We start from the raw sequence: 17,208 nt of genomic DNA, 5'->3' as shown, positions 1-17,208 counted from the left end.
GACACGGAGCAATGGATCCAAACTACAAGAAAGAAGATTCCACCTAAACATTAGGAAGAACTTCCTGACAGTAAGAGCTGTTCGACAGTGGAATTTGCTGCCAAGGAGTGTGGTGGAGTCTCCTACTTTGGAGGCCTTTAAGCAGAGGCTTGACAACCATATGTCAGGAGTGCTCTGATGGTGTTTCCTGCTTGGCAGGGGGTTGGACTCAATGGCCCTTGTGGTCTCTTCCAACTCTATGATTCTATGATCTTGCTAGAGTCCAATCTCTATCCATCATCAAATGAAAAAGTAGGCACACAGAACTCTGGCTTCTGCTAATGCAGAATAGAAGAGCTCTGAACACTATGCTTTGGGACACTGAACAAAATATCAGATTATGCCCTAAAACTTGGTTTCTGGGTAAGCTTTTTGAAGTAAGAAATTGGAGACTTGCAAAAAAATTCAATTCTATTCAATTGCAGCAAATAATCTCAAACCACCTTCATGACTCTGAAGTCTTTCTTCATTTTCTCAGGAATTCCAGTCAGGAAGGTGACCTCTGGCAGCAGGAGGATTTCACCCTTTTGCAGCTGCAGGATAATTAGAGACAATGAATATTAGTACAGCATGCAGGGCCAAAACCCAGTCAGATTGTAAAGTTGTGAAGATAAGGCTGCTGGTTACAGGATAGGTTTAACATACTGTGTTGCTTTCTGTTGAAATTGATTTCTTTTTAAAAATGTATAATCAGTTTTACCTCTTTTTAATTGTATGATTAAACTGGTATAACTGCCCTGGGCTTTATGGTGAATGGCAGATTAGGTATCTTATACATACAGAGCTAAATCACTATTTCCCTATTTTAATTCTCAAAGAATTTGATAGCTCCCAAAGCAACAGTTAAATTTAATGGCTCAGGGGAGAATTTGATTTAGGTTACAAATGACAAGCATTATCAGAAATGGTATAGTAACAACCAGGTAATATGTTAGTAAGGGTTGGGTTTACTTCCCTTTGACAACCTGAGCGGAGTCTAAACACCTCTCAAACTACTGAAAGTCCTTCCCTGTATAAGCTAGTTATCACATGACCTACTTCTGAGAACTGCAGATAGAAAACTTTGTTGTCCCATGACATTGGCACTTGAACTGCCATTAGTGCAAGGTCAACAACTCACCTTCCCTGAAGGATTCTTTCTTTCATTGGGTCTGTGAATCAGAAGTGGCTGGTCGACTTCCCTGATGGTTATTCCATAGTTTTTACTGGAAGAGGAATATTATGCAGATTAAAGAGCAATAGGTTCATTTGTAGCTACCAAATGTAAGTTACAAAAATAACAAACTAAAAATAATTGTCATTAAGCCAGAGGAAAGGAACACGAATCATGTAAAATGAAGACAACAGATGTTTGTCGTTTCCTGCTAACACTTCAAGTGTTTAAGCAGCACCTCTTACCTGTAATAGTCTATGAAGGTGATCTCCTTTCCATCAGACATGGTAAAACTGTCCTTTGGTGTCTTGTTCCAGTCAATGTCATCAATACGGTAAGTGTTGTTGTTGTAACGGGTAATTATAATGTTGCCAATTAGCTGTTTTGTACATTCATCTTGGAAGTTCTCTCGACTCTGTAGGTAAATTGCATGCCTTTGGGAAAAGGAATGCACTTTGAGCTGACATATCTGGAGCTGGTGAAGAACTGCAGCTGAAGTATGGTAAGCCCGCAACTTACATAAAGGTTATGTTCCGGGGATTGCACCTAAAGCCAAAACTGCATATAGCCAAAATGCATTGGGTTCAATGGAGTGGGACTGCCAAAGTTATTTTCCCTGGAATCCCAGACCCTTTCCATTAAAAAATTGTTTGTGCCACACATGTAAAGCTGAATGTGCACAAGTTGTGAGCCTACTGTACTGAGCTTGAGTCTCACTTCTATCACAAACCTGTGAGGTGGCCTTCAGCAAGCTACTGTGTTCTTTCCGAATCCCCCCAAGTGCATTATGAGACCATAACGATGATTTACCTTACAGTATTGTAAGGTTTACAACTGGATAACACATGTGAAATTCTCTGAAAACTTGAAACTGCTATAGACAAGTATAATTATTAGATGAGAACTTTATATATTTTACAGACGTGACTGAAACCAGTTCCTTATAGTAGCAAAGCATATTCATACTATGATGTTCTTACACATTTGTAATAATCAACCTCTCCAAAGAGGTTTGTTGCAGATACATAATCTCACACATACGTTATCTCACAGATAGAGTAGGACTGTTTGGTGTGACATCTGAAATGGAATTCTTGATTGGAGGAGAGCCTATTCATGTATGTATATATGCATGTAGGTGAAAAAGCAGCATAGTAGGTCTAGAATCCAGCTCCTGGCAGCTGCATCCGACATCTCACCTTACACTACTGGTTGGCAGATTACAATCCATAACACTAACATATGTACAGTGGTGCCTCGCAAGACAAAATTAATCCGTTCCGCGTGTCTCTTTGTCTTGCGGTTTTTTCGTCTTGCGAAGCACGGTTATTAGCGGCTTAGCGGCTATTAGCGGCTATTAATGGCTTAGCGGCTTTAAGAAAAAGGAAACAAACTCGTAAGAACTCGCAAGACGTTTCGTCTTGCGAAGCAAGCCCGTAGGGAAATTTGTCTTGTGGAACGACTCGAAAAACGGAAAACTCTTTCGTCTTGCGCGTTTTTCGTCTTGCGAGGCATTCGACTTGCAAGGTACCACTGTATACAAGTGTAATGCATTGAGTTTTTATTATGTTAAGAATTGTTGTCATTGTATGAGGCTTATATTGAATGAGGTTCTTATAAGCATATTATATATAATTTAGAGTCCCTTTTTGGGCTGACCAGAAGAAGATTCATGAAACAGAGACTGAAATCCGGTTATCTCATTGTCGTAGTTCCATTGGAACCAAACCAGTGCAAGTATACACATTGAGAGTTTCTCTCATGGACTTATTTCAGGAATATTTTGACTGCTTCGCTTTGAGATACTGAGTAGCCCAATTTCATGCAATGCTTCCCAATATTCAAAATGTCATTCAGAGTTCTAACTCACATGAAATCCAGGACAGAATCATTCCGAATAACCTTGTGTACAACATCAGCCAACAGGAATAGTCCCCCGTCTGTTCTCCGGATACTGGCTGCATAGCCAGGCCATATCTGCAACCTTTAGGGAAATAAGTTTTACACAAAACAGGACGCTTATTTGTAAAGTTCAGTTCCAGCTATGACATCAGCACTTGTATTAGAAATGCACTAAAAGTATACAAGACCGAGGTAGTAAGCAGAATGCGTTGTCAAAAATCCAATGTCAGCCAGTAACATACATGACATTTTAGACTTAATAGTTACTACTTTTGCAGATATTTGCTAGCAATAGTGCAATATTTGGCGTTGCACGCCACCACAATCTTCTAGCGGTGCGAGATTCCAGTAGTTCCAGGCACTTACCATGTTTTCTTTAGGAAATGAGGCACAGTGAAGACACTGGTATCTTTATGATATATGATTTACTTGTAGATATACAACCTGATCCTGCAACTGAGGGATTCACAATTGAGTCTTGTTTTTCCCATAGCTGTAGCCTTGGATTCAAACAGAAATCTAACGTTGCACGCGCTCTCTCTCTAGCTTGCTCTAGGTCACATCACTGCAAGCTCTGCTCTCAATTCTGGCTTTTTCTGTTGAGGGAGAAGGCCTCACCCATTTGTTGTCTCAAACTGAGCCCCTTAATCCCCCATCACCACACCAGGAATTTAGCATGGCTATTTCCCAGAATCAGAATGCTTGAACAGCTTTTAACACTTACTGGATCCAAGGATGATGATGATGATGATTATTATTATTACTATTATCCCCCAGCCACTCTGGGTGGCTTCAAGCACATATAAAAACATAATAAATCATCAAACATTAAAAAAAAACCCTTCCTGATACAGGGCTGCCTTGAGATATCTTCTAAAAGTTATGTAGTTGTTTATCTCCTTGACATCTGATGGGAGGGCGTTCCATGGGGGGGGGCTGCCAATGAGGCAGTGATTAGAGGGGTCTGACACAAACACACATGCATAAAAATAGTCTTGTATCCAAAGCAGTGCTAAGTAACTATCCTATCAATGCAAGGATTTATGACTCTACAATGGGACATTTCCCACTCATTTCCACATGCACTTTCCCAAATCTGCTCCTGAGGGTTGAGGAGGACCCCAAAACAGATTTAGGGAGCATAGCAGGGAAGAAAGAGAGGAACATCTCATTGTTTAAGTATAAATCCTTGTGCTGATGGGATGGTTACTTAGAGCTGCACTGGATACCCATGTCAATGCCACTGAAAAGAAACAACCTTTGAGGTTTCGACAATATTTTGTCCAATAATCTTCACCATCTCTTTAACAATACTGTCCCGAATAAGGCCAAAGGACATTCCACCATAAATGTACTTTTTGCTTGTAAACATTTCTGCAAACGTGTGGCTAAAAAACCTTGTAAAAACAGTAGAAGGGGCTGCAGCACTGCACTGGCTGCCAATTAGTTTCCGGTCCCAATTCAAGGTGCTGGTGTTGACCTATAAATCCTTACACAGCTCAAGACCTCAGGGCCTTAAGAACTGCCTCTCCCCATACAAACCGGGCCAGACCCTGAGCTTGCCATCTGATGCCCTTCTCTATGTACCTCCTTCCAGAGAGGTTCGGAAGGAGGCAGCAGGAGAGTGGGCCTGATCTGTCCTGGCTCCCCACCTGTGGAATGCTCTTCCCCAGAGAAGCTCACCTGGCGCTATCATTACATGTCTTTAGGCACCAAGCAAAAACAGTCCTCCTTACCCAGGCCTTTAACCATTAAATGATCTGTGGCCTGTTAAAGATGGGGGGGGGGAGAGAGAGACTGTTATTATTATTTTATAATTATGTTTTTTATTATGTCTTTATTACCGATGCTCTGTAAAATGTGTTAATAAAGGGTGGCATATAAGCTGAGTAAATAATAGTAATAAACAATTATGCTTTAGCATGTAAGACTAAAGTTCCTGAGCAAAGTTAATGCACAGGAAAAACAGGACTTAACCAATGCTTCCATACACCTAAGATACTCACTTATGTCTACACCAGTGGAGTAAGGCCTTTCATGTTCTCCAAGACCTGACTAGTAAATCTCCAACTTAGATGAAGAAGAATTAGCACTGTGGCTGTGTAGCCAAGGCTGCCAGGCAAACTGAAGAGTTCTGCAAAGCTCTACCAACCCCCTGTCCCTTGGAGTGAGGCATGACTTGAACTGGGAGGAGGTTCTCTCCCATAAAACGAAGGCACTTCAAGTCTGATTTGAACGGCCTTGCCAAACAAGAGAAAACCATCTGAGGATACCTTCCTCCCTTATAGTAAAACAAGGGAGATCTTTTATCCCTAAGGATTACAATATGTACAGTAGCTGGAGGAAGGCAAGATAAAAGTTTAGTTCAAACAATAATAATAATTCTCCTATGGCTACTACAAATGATAGGGTGCCCAGGTAAAAAACAGGAAAAACACTTAAGTATACCAACCTATACTGCTGCAGCACAGTAGCACTGGTAGGGTCAAAGAAATTCCTCCCAACAAGTTTCATATCTAAAATTCTCATCACCCTAAAATGGAAAGCCAAAGTAGTAAATTGCAAAAAATTATATAGAAAAGGTTGTTGTTGTTGTTGGCATCCATTTGTCGTGGAAGACAATGGAATGCACCTCCAGAGGTGAAGTCAAATCACTGCATTAGCAGCATCTAAGTGACCTCCTGGAACAGAAGCTTGGGCAGTGTGTCTGGAGGTCCTGGGCTGCCCAGACAACAAGACCCGCCTCTCGGCCTTGATGATGGGGTCCAAAGGAAAGCAGAGCAAGACGTTTGGCACCAGCTTGGCTGCAGGAGTTGCTGGAAGGAGGCGCACAAGGTGACATCCAACAATCTTAGGGACTCCGTTCCAGATTCTCCTGAAGATGTCCTGCAAGGCAGTTTTTCCTTCTCCTAGATGCAGGCTTCCTCAACCTTGGCCCTCCAGATGATTTTGGCCCACAACTCCCATGATCCCTAGCTAGCAGAACCAATAGTCAGGGATGATGGGAATTGTAGTCTCAAAACATCTGGAGGGCCGAAATTGAGGAAGGCTGTCCTAGATGGGTTACCTTCCCAGATTGACGAGCCTGATCTGCCTGCCACCTCCCTCTACAGTACATGCAGAAACCATCTTCTTAACCATTGAACCCACTATTGGTCTCGTCCACTCTATCCGCCAGAGTCTGTCTTCGCATGCAGGGGAAATCCCTAACTCACTGAGGGTTTGAGACCTATTGGCTACCCTCACTTGGTTTAGCCAGTCAGTCGAAGCCACTTCCTGGAGTGTGGCTGCGGTTACATGCTGATAACTTATAGGAGCCACAGGTGAGAGCAAAGTACAAGGTGGGGACCAAAGGTGGACAAACTACCCCAGAAGGAGCATGATGTGTCCCCCACCAGGGTACCCTTCCCCATGGGAAATGCAATCTGTCATTTAAGACCAGGCTATATTATGCAGGCAGCAGTAGTTAATAGTTATATATGCTCAACTTGATTGGCGTAAGTTACCAGTGCTGCAGGTTGCCTATGCTGGTGGGAGAGATCATTTTGTCTCACTGATCAGATACCACTACTCATGGGAAAACATGGTGACAGACACAACAGTTGATAGCGTCCAGACTCCGTCTTGCAAGAGCTGGATGTCCCTCCCTCCCTTGACAAGCTGCTACAGTATTGGTCTCTACAGCCACAGCAGGCCCTGTAAGTCTTCCAACAGTTTGGCTTCACCTCTGAAGGTACAATCTTCCATTGTCTCCTGAGGCAGATGGATTTCCAATTCATGTATGGATACCAGTCAACTACCATAACAATTACCCGTACATAACATTACCTTTGCATCACATTCAATTCAAGGACTGAAAGAATGATGAGAATTCCTAGCTTAAAAAGCCACTTACCTCCTGAAAACAACGTTGTAAAATGGTATGCACAGATCTGAACTGGGCTCCAGAATTTTGGTCATCTGAATTGTCACACTAACCTCCACACCATCTGTTCTTCTCTGACACTTCAGATTTACATCCTACATAAGAAATAAATATATTGATGAGATCATATATACAGATGAGATCACTAAGTCATGACTTTGTATCTTGTCTGCTAGAAGATCTTCAAAAGCTTTAAAGAAAATATCCAAATGACAGTTTTCAACGCTTCCAAATTGCTTATTAAAAAGTACTTTCAGCAAAAGATGTATGATGTGGCAATCTTAAGTTACGTCTCAACCACAGCCCTTCTCTTGCTTTGCTCTTCCAAACAGCTCATTTCCATGCTGTTGTAAATGAATGCAAAGTAAAGGCAGACATATTAAACTAACTGCCATTTAAAATGATGTCCCAATGTAACCGTCTTTTGAAGACACACATTACTTTGCTTCATCTTTTGCACTGTCTTCCCAATGTCTGCATGGACTGTGCAGAGGGCAGCATGGTACGTTAGTGTCTCTAATGCAATACTTTTACAAAATCCAGAAGTAAGAAGCTAAATCAGGTCATTCCCTCTCGTACATTTAGGGACATATCACAAGTAAATCTGGAGTGTACCTTTTATTATTTTCAGATTCAAAATCCCGAAAAGCCTCCAGAAAAAAAAAAACTTGCTGCCAACATCTGAGTAGCCAGTGGCAAACTGAAGTTTGCTTTTTTTTAAAAAAAAAACACTGCACCTGAAAATGTACACAGCCAAATTTCCTTCTACCTAATTTCACTGCCTTCTTTAAAAAATGATCATTTTCCAGCAAAAATAGCCTGTTTGTTATTGCAAAGTTACCTACAAAATTCCCAAAATCTTTGAAAGCCCACTCAGAAAGCATGCAGTGTCTCACATATACCAGTTGCACAAAGTTGCACAGAAAACTGTCTTATAATGAGTCAGACCATTGGTCCCATCTACCTCAGTATCTGGTAGTGACTGGCAGCAGCTCACCAGGGTTTCAGACAGGGCTCTCTCCCAGCCCTACCTGGAGATTCCAGAGATAAATCCCAGGACCTTTTGCATGCAGAACAGCTGCTCTGCCATTGAACTACAAGCCTTTTCCCATTAGACACATGTTACCTGCAAGCCTTTATCTGGCTTATCCAAACACTGCTAAGGTACCAGTACATAACAGGAGTAAAGATTTGATAACAATTATAAAATTGGACATAATACTATTACTGCCAACATATGAATACATTTTGCTACTTCTAAAATTATGATCAGCAAACACTGCACATCTGCCATCTCCAAAGTAATATCTACAATTCATGATACATGACATTTTGCTTTTTTTGCTATTTTTACATTTGCCCCAGCATGTTCTATATGCTACCTCAAATTCACTAAATCTTGGGTGTTCAATGAGGCCTGGTCCTATTACAATGCTCTACAAGTAAAGTTTGACCCAATTGTGGAAGATGCTAAATCCCTTTAAAATGTTGAATCTTCATCCCTGTTATCATGCCACTTTTCAAAGCTACTGGCTTCATCCTGCTGCATGCCAATATGCAAAACCATGTTTTGTTTTAATAAACTTTATTAAACGAGAAAATATCTTCAAATACACACAAAACATACAGTACAAACATTCTACAAGAAAAAAGAAAAGAACTTACATATAGAATAAAAAATAGTAAAAGAAACTTCCAACTAAACCCACTGTACTATTTTGCATTCAAATATTTTACAAGTTTCTTATTCATATTTTTCTATATCTTAGTTTAAACTTTTTCTAACACTTCCTTATATCACAAGACTCATTCCATATCTGCCAGGAAACATTTATTATCACAGTATCCTTTGAGATATTCCTTAATTATTATCCATTCCTTATTAACATCTTGTGTTGAGGTTCCTCTCACTGTCCCAGTTCTCCTTGCTAGCTGTAAATACTCTATTAATTTGGCTAGCCATTCAATCTTTGAAGGGATGGTATCACTTTTCCAATTTCTTGCTATTAGAATCCTTGCTGCAGTTGTTGAATACATGAATAATGGTCTAATTTCATTCTTGATTTCTGATGTCATGAGTCCTAATAAAAATGCCTTGGGTCTTTTAGTGAATGGGATTTTAAACATTTTCTTTACCGTATTTTTCACCCCATAGGACGCAATTTTTCCCCTCCAAAAATGAAGGGGAAATGTGTTTGCATCCTATGGGGCGAATGCAGGCTTTCGCTGAAGCCTGGAGAGCGAGAGGGGTCAGTGCGGCGCTGGGCTCCCGCGGCTTGCGGAGAGTTGCCTGCATGCCACGCCCCGTTGTTTACCGCTCAGGCAGGCAGGAACGGGTTGGGTGGGCGCGCACAGTGCAACCCCCCCCCCGCCCGGCGCGAGGCTCTCCTTCCCGACTCCATGTTGTTGCCTGAGGGGAAGACGCCGCCGCCACAAGGAGGACGGGAGAAGGAGGAGGCTGAGGCGGCTGCTGTCCCGCACGCGGCGGGCCTGAGGGGAAGGCAGCAGGGGCGGGCGAAGCCTCTGGGGGCGCTGAGTGGAAGGAGGGGACAGAGGAGGAGGCGGCGGCGCCTGGGACTGGCGCTGACAGGTGAGGAGGGAAGGCGAGCGGGAAGGCGGCTGCTGCTGTTGCTGCTGCTGCTGTGGCGCAGCGCGGAGACCGGCCTCCTCCGCAGGCGCTGCCTCCACTTCTCCCTCCCCCGGTTTCTTCTTCTTCTCCCCCCCCATTTCCTCCTCCTCCCCCCTCCCTTGGACTCCGCCCCCTCAGAGCTGCATCGGGGAAGGAGGCGAAGGAGGGATGAGATAATCCCCGAGGGGAGGAGGGAAGGGGAGAGGACAGGGAGGGAGGGGGCTTGATTAGGAGAGGGGGCTCTTTCGGGGTGGGGAGCACCTCTTGCTCCTCCTCCTCCTGGAAAGGGGCATTTTTTAATCTTCTGGCGGGAGGGGGGAGGTAGGTAAATTTAGGGATCTAAATAGGGGGGGGTGGAGGAAGGAAGGTGCTGCCTCCAGATGAGGAGGGGGTCTGAAACCTCTTTTTGTGTTTTTTTAATGATATTTATTGAAAAAAAGATTTTTTAATTACAAGGAAAAAAGACAAAAACAGAAAAATAAAAAATAAAACCATCCTTTTCAAATTCTCCACTTTCATTACCTTCTTTCCATGACCTCCTCCTCCTCCCACCTCTTGTATCTTAATTAATAATTATCACAGCAAATCCTTTCAATAATTCATAATATTCTGTCATTACATTACCTTACTCTATTTTCATCTTATCTTATAAAAAACCTTAAAGCTTAAGACTTAAATCTTATTACCAACTTCTCATAACCATTACCTTTTTACCTAATTCTTTAAACATTTTTACAAGAGCTAAGTAATTTCATTTCAACATTTCTCCAACGTTCATCAATTTTATAAAACATTCCTAATGATAGAAAAAAGAAATAAAAACAATCCAATCTTCTTCCAGTGTCCCCTCCCCCCGGTCCCGGGATTGTCAGTCCTTTTTATCCCATTAGTCTGGCACATTAACCTGGCACATTAACCTTATACCCAAGGCCTTCAAATCTCTTCCATGTCCCTTCCGTGGCTCTTCTTCATATTTTCCTTTCACTCGTGGGAACTCCAGCTTGGTAGTGTTTTTGACCCTTTTCAACAAATCAGCCCCTTTCCCATAGTCCAGACTAAACTCCATGTGGTATTTTTTCAAATTCCCTCCAAAATTGGAAGCCCCAACAACTCCAAACCTCTGACGGCCCATTGCCAGACTCAGAAAGTCCAAACATCCCTGCATAGGGGGGTCAGTCCAACCCCCCATTTCCAAATCAATCCAAACTTTGTCTTTCCAAATCTGTTTTTTTCCAAGTTCATTTGTCAAATCCAAAAGCTTATTTTCCTGCTGGGCCAAAAGTCCCTCCATCTCTGGCGCCCGAGATTCTGCAACATCCTCTTCTCTCATCTGCTCTGTCAGGACACACTCCTGTTTAAGTTCCTGGGTGGGCTCCAAATAGTTTCCCACTACCTGTTCAAATGTTCTGGCCGCATTAGTCATCAAATCCGTCTTCTGACTTAACTGATCCAATAGGGCATTTATTTTACAGAAAGCACCCGACAGTGCTTCTGAAAAGATTGTCCTACAAGGTCACAAGTCCTTTCCCACGGTCGTAATCTGTGGCAGCTGTAAGCTCCCTAGAACTTGTTACAGTTTCACAGTCCCGCTCTAGAGGGAAAACTTCTGGTTGTTCTTTCTTTTAAGGACAATAGCAACACAGTTTCTTTTTGGATATTTTGTCAATATTTGTTCCTTTAAAATGCGAAAGGAAACAGTGGAATCACAATGTTACTCTTCTTTAAACTACAGTGGTACCCCGCAAGACGAACGCCTCGCAAGACGGAAAACCCGCTAGACGAAAGGGTTTTCCGTTTTGGAGGCGCTTCGCAAAACGAATTTCCCTATGGGCTTGCTTCGCAAGACGAAAGCCCATAGGGAAATCTCTGGGACAGCGGGGAAGCGCAGCGCATTTAGAAGCGCTCGGGAAAGCAGCGCACTTCGCTGCTTTGCCCAGAGTGCTTTTAAATGCGGGCGGCTGGGAGGGAATCCCTTGGCCCCCCGCTGGACTTCCCGAAGCTCTTTTGAAGTCCAGCGGGGGTCCAAGGGATTCCTTCCCAGCCGCCCACGTTTAAAAGCACTCCGGGGAAAGCAGCGCACTTTAGCCTGACTAAAAGGAAGTTATTTTCCCCTAGTGCTTAAAGCATGTAATGATGGGGCCACATAAGTCTACCTGGAGAGAGCATGTCACAAGCGAGGAGCCACCACTAAAACTGGCCTATTCTTGTGTTGCTGCCCTCCAAACCTCCCAAGGAGGCCACACACAAAGAAGGGACATACATTGCGATTGCAGGGTATGGATTGGTTCATATGGGAGAGGTAGTACTGTACTAGCCCAAATATAAGCCACACCTGCAAAATTCGAGGGGGGAAAAGAAAAAAAGACATTCCCCTGCACTCCTTCTATGCCACTTTGCCAGTGGCCTCCCCTCCCTTACCCCTTATTTCTGGCAGCTCAGGGGAGGTGTTGGAGCAGCGGGTGGGGTGTGAGCCATTGCCCCATGCTACTGGGCTGCTCTTGCCTTTTGCCGATGGCCTTCCCTTTTGCCCTCCCCCCCGGCAGCTCCTGGGCTACTCTGCGGGGGAGCTGTGCTGTTGGGAGTGGCAGGCGGGCTGCACGGTGTTGCAGAGCAGCCTGGGAGCGCGGCTCACAACCTACCAGCCACTCCCAAGCCTCCCTGAAGGCATCAGGGGAAAGGAAAGGTCACAAATATAAGCCACACTTTAACTTTTCACTGTCAGAATGGGGGGGGAGTGTGGCTTATTTTGGGGCCAATAAGGTACTTTAAGTATTGAGTACAAAATATCTGACATTAAAAAATCTTGATAGGTTTAATGCTGAAGATGGCAACTAAAAATATAAAAATCGGTCTAACAATTGTTAGACCCAAAAATCAAGAATTTGTCAAGAATGTATAACTTGCTGTTGAAATGGAACACTCAGGATGAAATGGTGAAATCAGCTATGACTAAATGGGCACAAGATGTTGGACATAACATAATGAGGGCTGACTGGGAACAGTTATGGACCACAGGCATGAAATTCACAGCATGTCGGACTTCCGGGTCAGCGCCATCGGTGAATGGCGGAGTTCCTCCGTTCGGAGGAACGGGCTCCGTGGAAACTGGGTCTTCCCGTCGCGGCGAAGGTGGGGACCCGCTAGAAATCACAGGTGGAGGAAGCCTGGGAACGTGGGGTTCGGCAGGGCACCAGGAGCGCCCCCGTACTTGCAGGGAATCCCATTTAGGGACTCCGGAGCGAAGTGGGGTGAGAAGCGCGGTGCTGCGAACTGACTGCTACTTTCACGGAGTGAAGCCGCACAGCCATTGCCGGAGAGCGCTGACTTTTTCCTGTGGACAATTGGATTTAAAACAAGTACCCATGAGTAGAAACGGAAAATTGGATCAAGAAATTTCTTAATTTGGTAACGAAGCAGGAAGGTTCAAAACAGGAAGTCTGCCTTCCGCTTTTTGTATATAGACTAAAGCAAAAACTTTGTAAGCTAAAGCCTGGAAAGCTGTCAAAAAAGTCTAAATTTCCTTCATGTAGAATTACTGAAACCTCCTTGGAAGCAGGAGAAAAGGGGGGGAACTTTGTTCAACCTTAGCAGGAGAGGGAGTGAAGAAGGATAAGTTTCCACCGTCTCTAACCTGGGAACGGGGTGTCAGAGACAGAAATTGTTGGAGAGGTTCACTGACTGTCAATGGAATATTTTGATAGATAGCTAAAGAAGAGAAACAAGCCGATTCCAATGTTGCCTTTTGCATTTTAAAGAAACAAAATATCTGAAAAATATCTGAAAAACGAAAGTAATTTTCCTTTGTTGGACTTGCCTAAAAAAAATGGATACAAATAGAAATTGCCTCCTCTAGAGGGAGCTTGTCAAATTGTTGCTGCAGTACATTTGAGGGCTCAACAGATGTGAGATTAAGACCGTGGGAACAGGCTTTTCTGACCTTGACTAAAGATGAGTTGGAAAGAATGGGTGCTTGCCTTATGCAAGACAAGTGCCCTGCTGGAACAGATGCATGAGAAGATGGACTTGATGAATGAGAAAATGGATTTGACTGTTGCAGTTAATAACTGTGGGCAAATAGGGAATATTGATACAGAAATTATCCAGGGACCAACTCATCAATCTGTACTGACTGGGCAAATGCAGAAGATAATGGAGGAGGATGCGGTTGCACCCCAAATAATACAAATGGAGAGTCCCGGGGCCCTACAGGAGTATGAGCCGTTGTCATTGAAGGTTGAAGTTGGAGTGGGCCAGGGGGCGTCTGGAATTGAGGAGGTTCCCAACGTTGGAGAGACCTTGGAATATGCTTTTAAATACTTTTTGGACTATATTGAGGATTGTGGGGAGTGGGACTGTGGGGAATGGGCGGGTTTGATGAAGGGAGATGGAGACAATTTTGGCTTGGAATCGCCCAGAGGCCTACCCCTCAATGAGAAAGGAAAGAAACTAAGAAAGAGACCAACAAAAGACAAGGAAAAGGGCAAGTATAAACAAGAAGAAGAAGAATTGCAGAAGGGACATGGAAGAGACTTAAGGGCCTCGGACATAAGGCTTCCAGGTTGATGGACTAGATGGAATGGGCAGTAAGGACTGACACGATCCGAGACCAGGAAGAAGGGACGTTGGGTGAAGATTGGAAGAAAATTTATAAAGAAAATTTTCTATTTGGGGAATTGGCTAAAAATTAATGAACACTAGGGAAAATGTTGGAATGAAACTATATAACTTTAGCAGAAATGATATCAGGAGTAATGTATATTTGATAACTAGGATTTAAGCTTTAAGGTGTTTTAGGGTAAGATAAGGTTAAATTAATTAAGGTAATGTGAATAATAGAATATGGGGAAAGATGGAAAGGATTGGTTGAGTTAATTATTAGATTAAATTAGGTTAGGATAAATTTTTGAACAAAAATTGAGAAAGATGGAAAGAATTTGCTGAAATAACTAATTAAACTAGAATACAAAAAGGGAGGTGTGAGGAAGTCAATGAAACAAGCAAATGGAAGTTTTAGATATGTAATCTGGGATTTGTGTTGTTTTCTTTTTTCTTTTTATCTTTTTGCTGTATTGTTGTATTGGTTTTTGTGTTTTTTCCTTTTTTTCTTGTCTATTACACTGTTGCTTTTTAATGTTTTCTTCTTCTTATAATTCTGAAAATTACTAATAAATATTAATTAAAAAAAGAAAAGAAATTCACAGCATGTAATGCCCTAAGAGAAAATTTAATGAAAATGATTTATAGGTGGTACATGACACCAGTCAAGCTTAAAAAAATTTACCATTTGCCCGACAATAGATGTTGGAAATGTAATAAGACTGAAGGTACATTATTTCACCTTTGGTGGACATGCCCAAGGATTAAGACATTCTGGGAGATGATTTATAACGAAATGAAAAAGGTATTCAAATATACCTTCCTGAAGAAACCAGAGGACTTTCTCCTGGGCATGGTCGGCCAATTGGTGTTAAAGAAGGATAGAACTTTTTTTATGTATGCAACAACAGCAACAAGAATACTCATCGCAAAGTATTAGAAGACACAAGATTTACCCACCCGGGAAGAATGGCAGATGAAGTTGATGGACTATATGGAACTGGCGGAAATGACTGGCAGAATCCGAGACCAGGGAGAAGAGTCGGTGGAAGAAGACTGGAAAAAGTTTAAAGACTATTTACAGAAATACTGTAAAATTAATGAATGTTAGAAGAATGTTGGAATGAAGTTATATGGCTTTAGTAGAAATGTTATAAGGAATTAAGTATAGATTAATAGAATATTAAAGGAAAAAATAAGGTTAGAATGTGTTAAGATAATTATAGGATAGAAAACAGAGGAAGATGGAAAGGAATTGCTGAAACAATTAATAGAAGTGGAATACAAAAAGGGAGGTGTGAGGAGGTTGTTGAAATAAGTGAATGAAAGATAAGATACTGAAATTTTTTGATGTGTTTTAAACTGTTTTTGTTTGGTTTTGTTAGTTTAATGTGTTAGTGTTATGTAGTGTTTTTGTATTGTATTTGGTTTTTTTGTAGTGTTTAAATTGTTGGAAAAGTAATAAATATTATTTTCAAAAAAATATATATAAAAATTGGATGATCATTACTCAAGATGGCAATCATACCAAGTAAAAAATCTAGCCTTGCTTTATTTTGGAAAAATGGTCTAGTCCTTAAGTGTATTTTAGTTTCACTGCATGTATTTTAGTTCAAGTAGTAAATGGAAACTTCACCATTCACCTCTAAACTGATAGATGGTTTGAAAGATGCAGAAGGTGCTCTAAAAAGAAAAAGTGCCAAGGCCAAACTAATTGTTAACAATGTGGTGACGGAAGAATTTAAGATAGAGAAAGGGACACGACAAGGTTGCCCAATTTCCCCATTGCTTTTTATATCGGTCCTGGAGGTCCTCTTAAATATAATTAGAAAGGACCAATTGGTTAAGGGTATACAAGTCGGAGCCAAACAGTACAAATTGAAAGCATTTGCAGATGACTTAGTATTGACATTACAGGAGCCAGAATCTAGTACTAAAAGAGTATTGGAACTGATTAAAGAATTTGGTCAGGTCGCAGGATTTAAGCTGAATAAGTAAAAAACCAAGGTTTTAGAGAAAAATCTAACAGTGATTGAAAGAGAGAGGTTTCAGAAGGAGACAGGTTTAACATTGGCTAAGAAAGTGAAATACCTGGGGGTTAATATGACAGCTAAGAATGTGAATTTATTTAAAGATAACTACGAAAAATGCTGGACGGAAGTGAAAAAAGATTTAGAAATATGGTCAAATTTGAAGCTTTCATTGCTAGGCCGTATCGCTGCGATAAAAATGAATGTATTGCCAAGAATGTTTTTGTTTCAAACATTGCAAATTTTGGACAAAATGGACTGTTTCAAGAAGTGGCAGAGAGATATTTCTAGATTTGTCTGGCAGGGCAAGAAGCCCCGTATAAAATTTAAGATATTAACAGATGCTAAAGAAAGAGGTGGATTTGCCCTGCCAGACCTTAAACTTTACTATGAATCAGCCACATTCTGCTGGCTGAGAGAATGGCTGCTTCTTGAAAACACAGACATTTTGGATCTAGAAGGTTTCAACAATGTATTTGGGTGGCATGCATATTTGTGGTATGATAAGGTTAAAGCACATAAAGCATTTAAAAACCACATTGTCAGGAAAGCATTGTTTAATGTCTGGACAAGATAAAAGGATCTACTTGAAAATAAAACTCCAAGGTGGTTGTCACCGATGGAAGCGAAGGCTCAGAAAAAGCTCAATATGGAGGCCAAATGGCCGAAATATTGGGAAATTCTGGAACAAGAGGAGACAAATTGAAATTGCAGAGCTTTGAAAAACTAAAAAACAAAGTGCGAGATTGGCTTCATTATTATCAAATAATGGAGGCATACAATTTGGATAAGAAAATTGGTTTCCAGGTGGAAAAATCAAAATTGGAAACAGAACTGTTAGATCCCAAAACTAAGACTCTGTCAAAGATGTATAACTTGCTGTTGAAATGGAATACTCAGGATGAAACGGTGAAATCTGCTATGATTAAATGGG

At 41.8% G+C, this 17,208-nt stretch overlaps 1 protein-coding gene across 2 annotated transcripts in view; it reads right to left on the bottom strand.

The window, feature by feature from the left end:
- PIWIL2 (piwi like RNA-mediated gene silencing 2) overlaps positions 1-17,208 on the bottom strand; it is a 72,358-nt gene that overhangs the window by 31,632 nt on the left and 23,518 nt on the right. For both annotated transcript variants that reach the window (XM_083480376.1, XM_083480375.1), the window contains exons 8-13: positions 6,990-7,114; positions 5,547-5,627; positions 3,063-3,176; positions 1,438-1,626; positions 1,160-1,244; positions 483-572 (exon numbers count right to left, since the gene is read on the bottom strand). In XM_083480376.1, the coding sequence (XP_083336502.1) occupies positions 483-572; positions 1,160-1,244; positions 1,438-1,626; positions 3,063-3,176; positions 5,547-5,627; positions 6,990-7,114 (684 nt within the window). The remainder of the gene's footprint in view (positions 1-482; positions 573-1,159; positions 1,245-1,437; positions 1,627-3,062; positions 3,177-5,546; positions 5,628-6,989; positions 7,115-17,208) is intronic.

The sequence above is a fragment of the Podarcis liolepis genome (assembly GCF_965112155.1).
Source record: "Podarcis liolepis genome assembly, chromosome: 16".
In the NCBI taxonomy this organism is placed as follows: Eukaryota; Metazoa; Chordata; class Lepidosauria; order Squamata; family Lacertidae; genus Podarcis; species Podarcis liolepis.
Note: the sequence above shows the minus strand (reverse complement) of the source record. Positions and strands in the feature narration are given on the sequence as shown.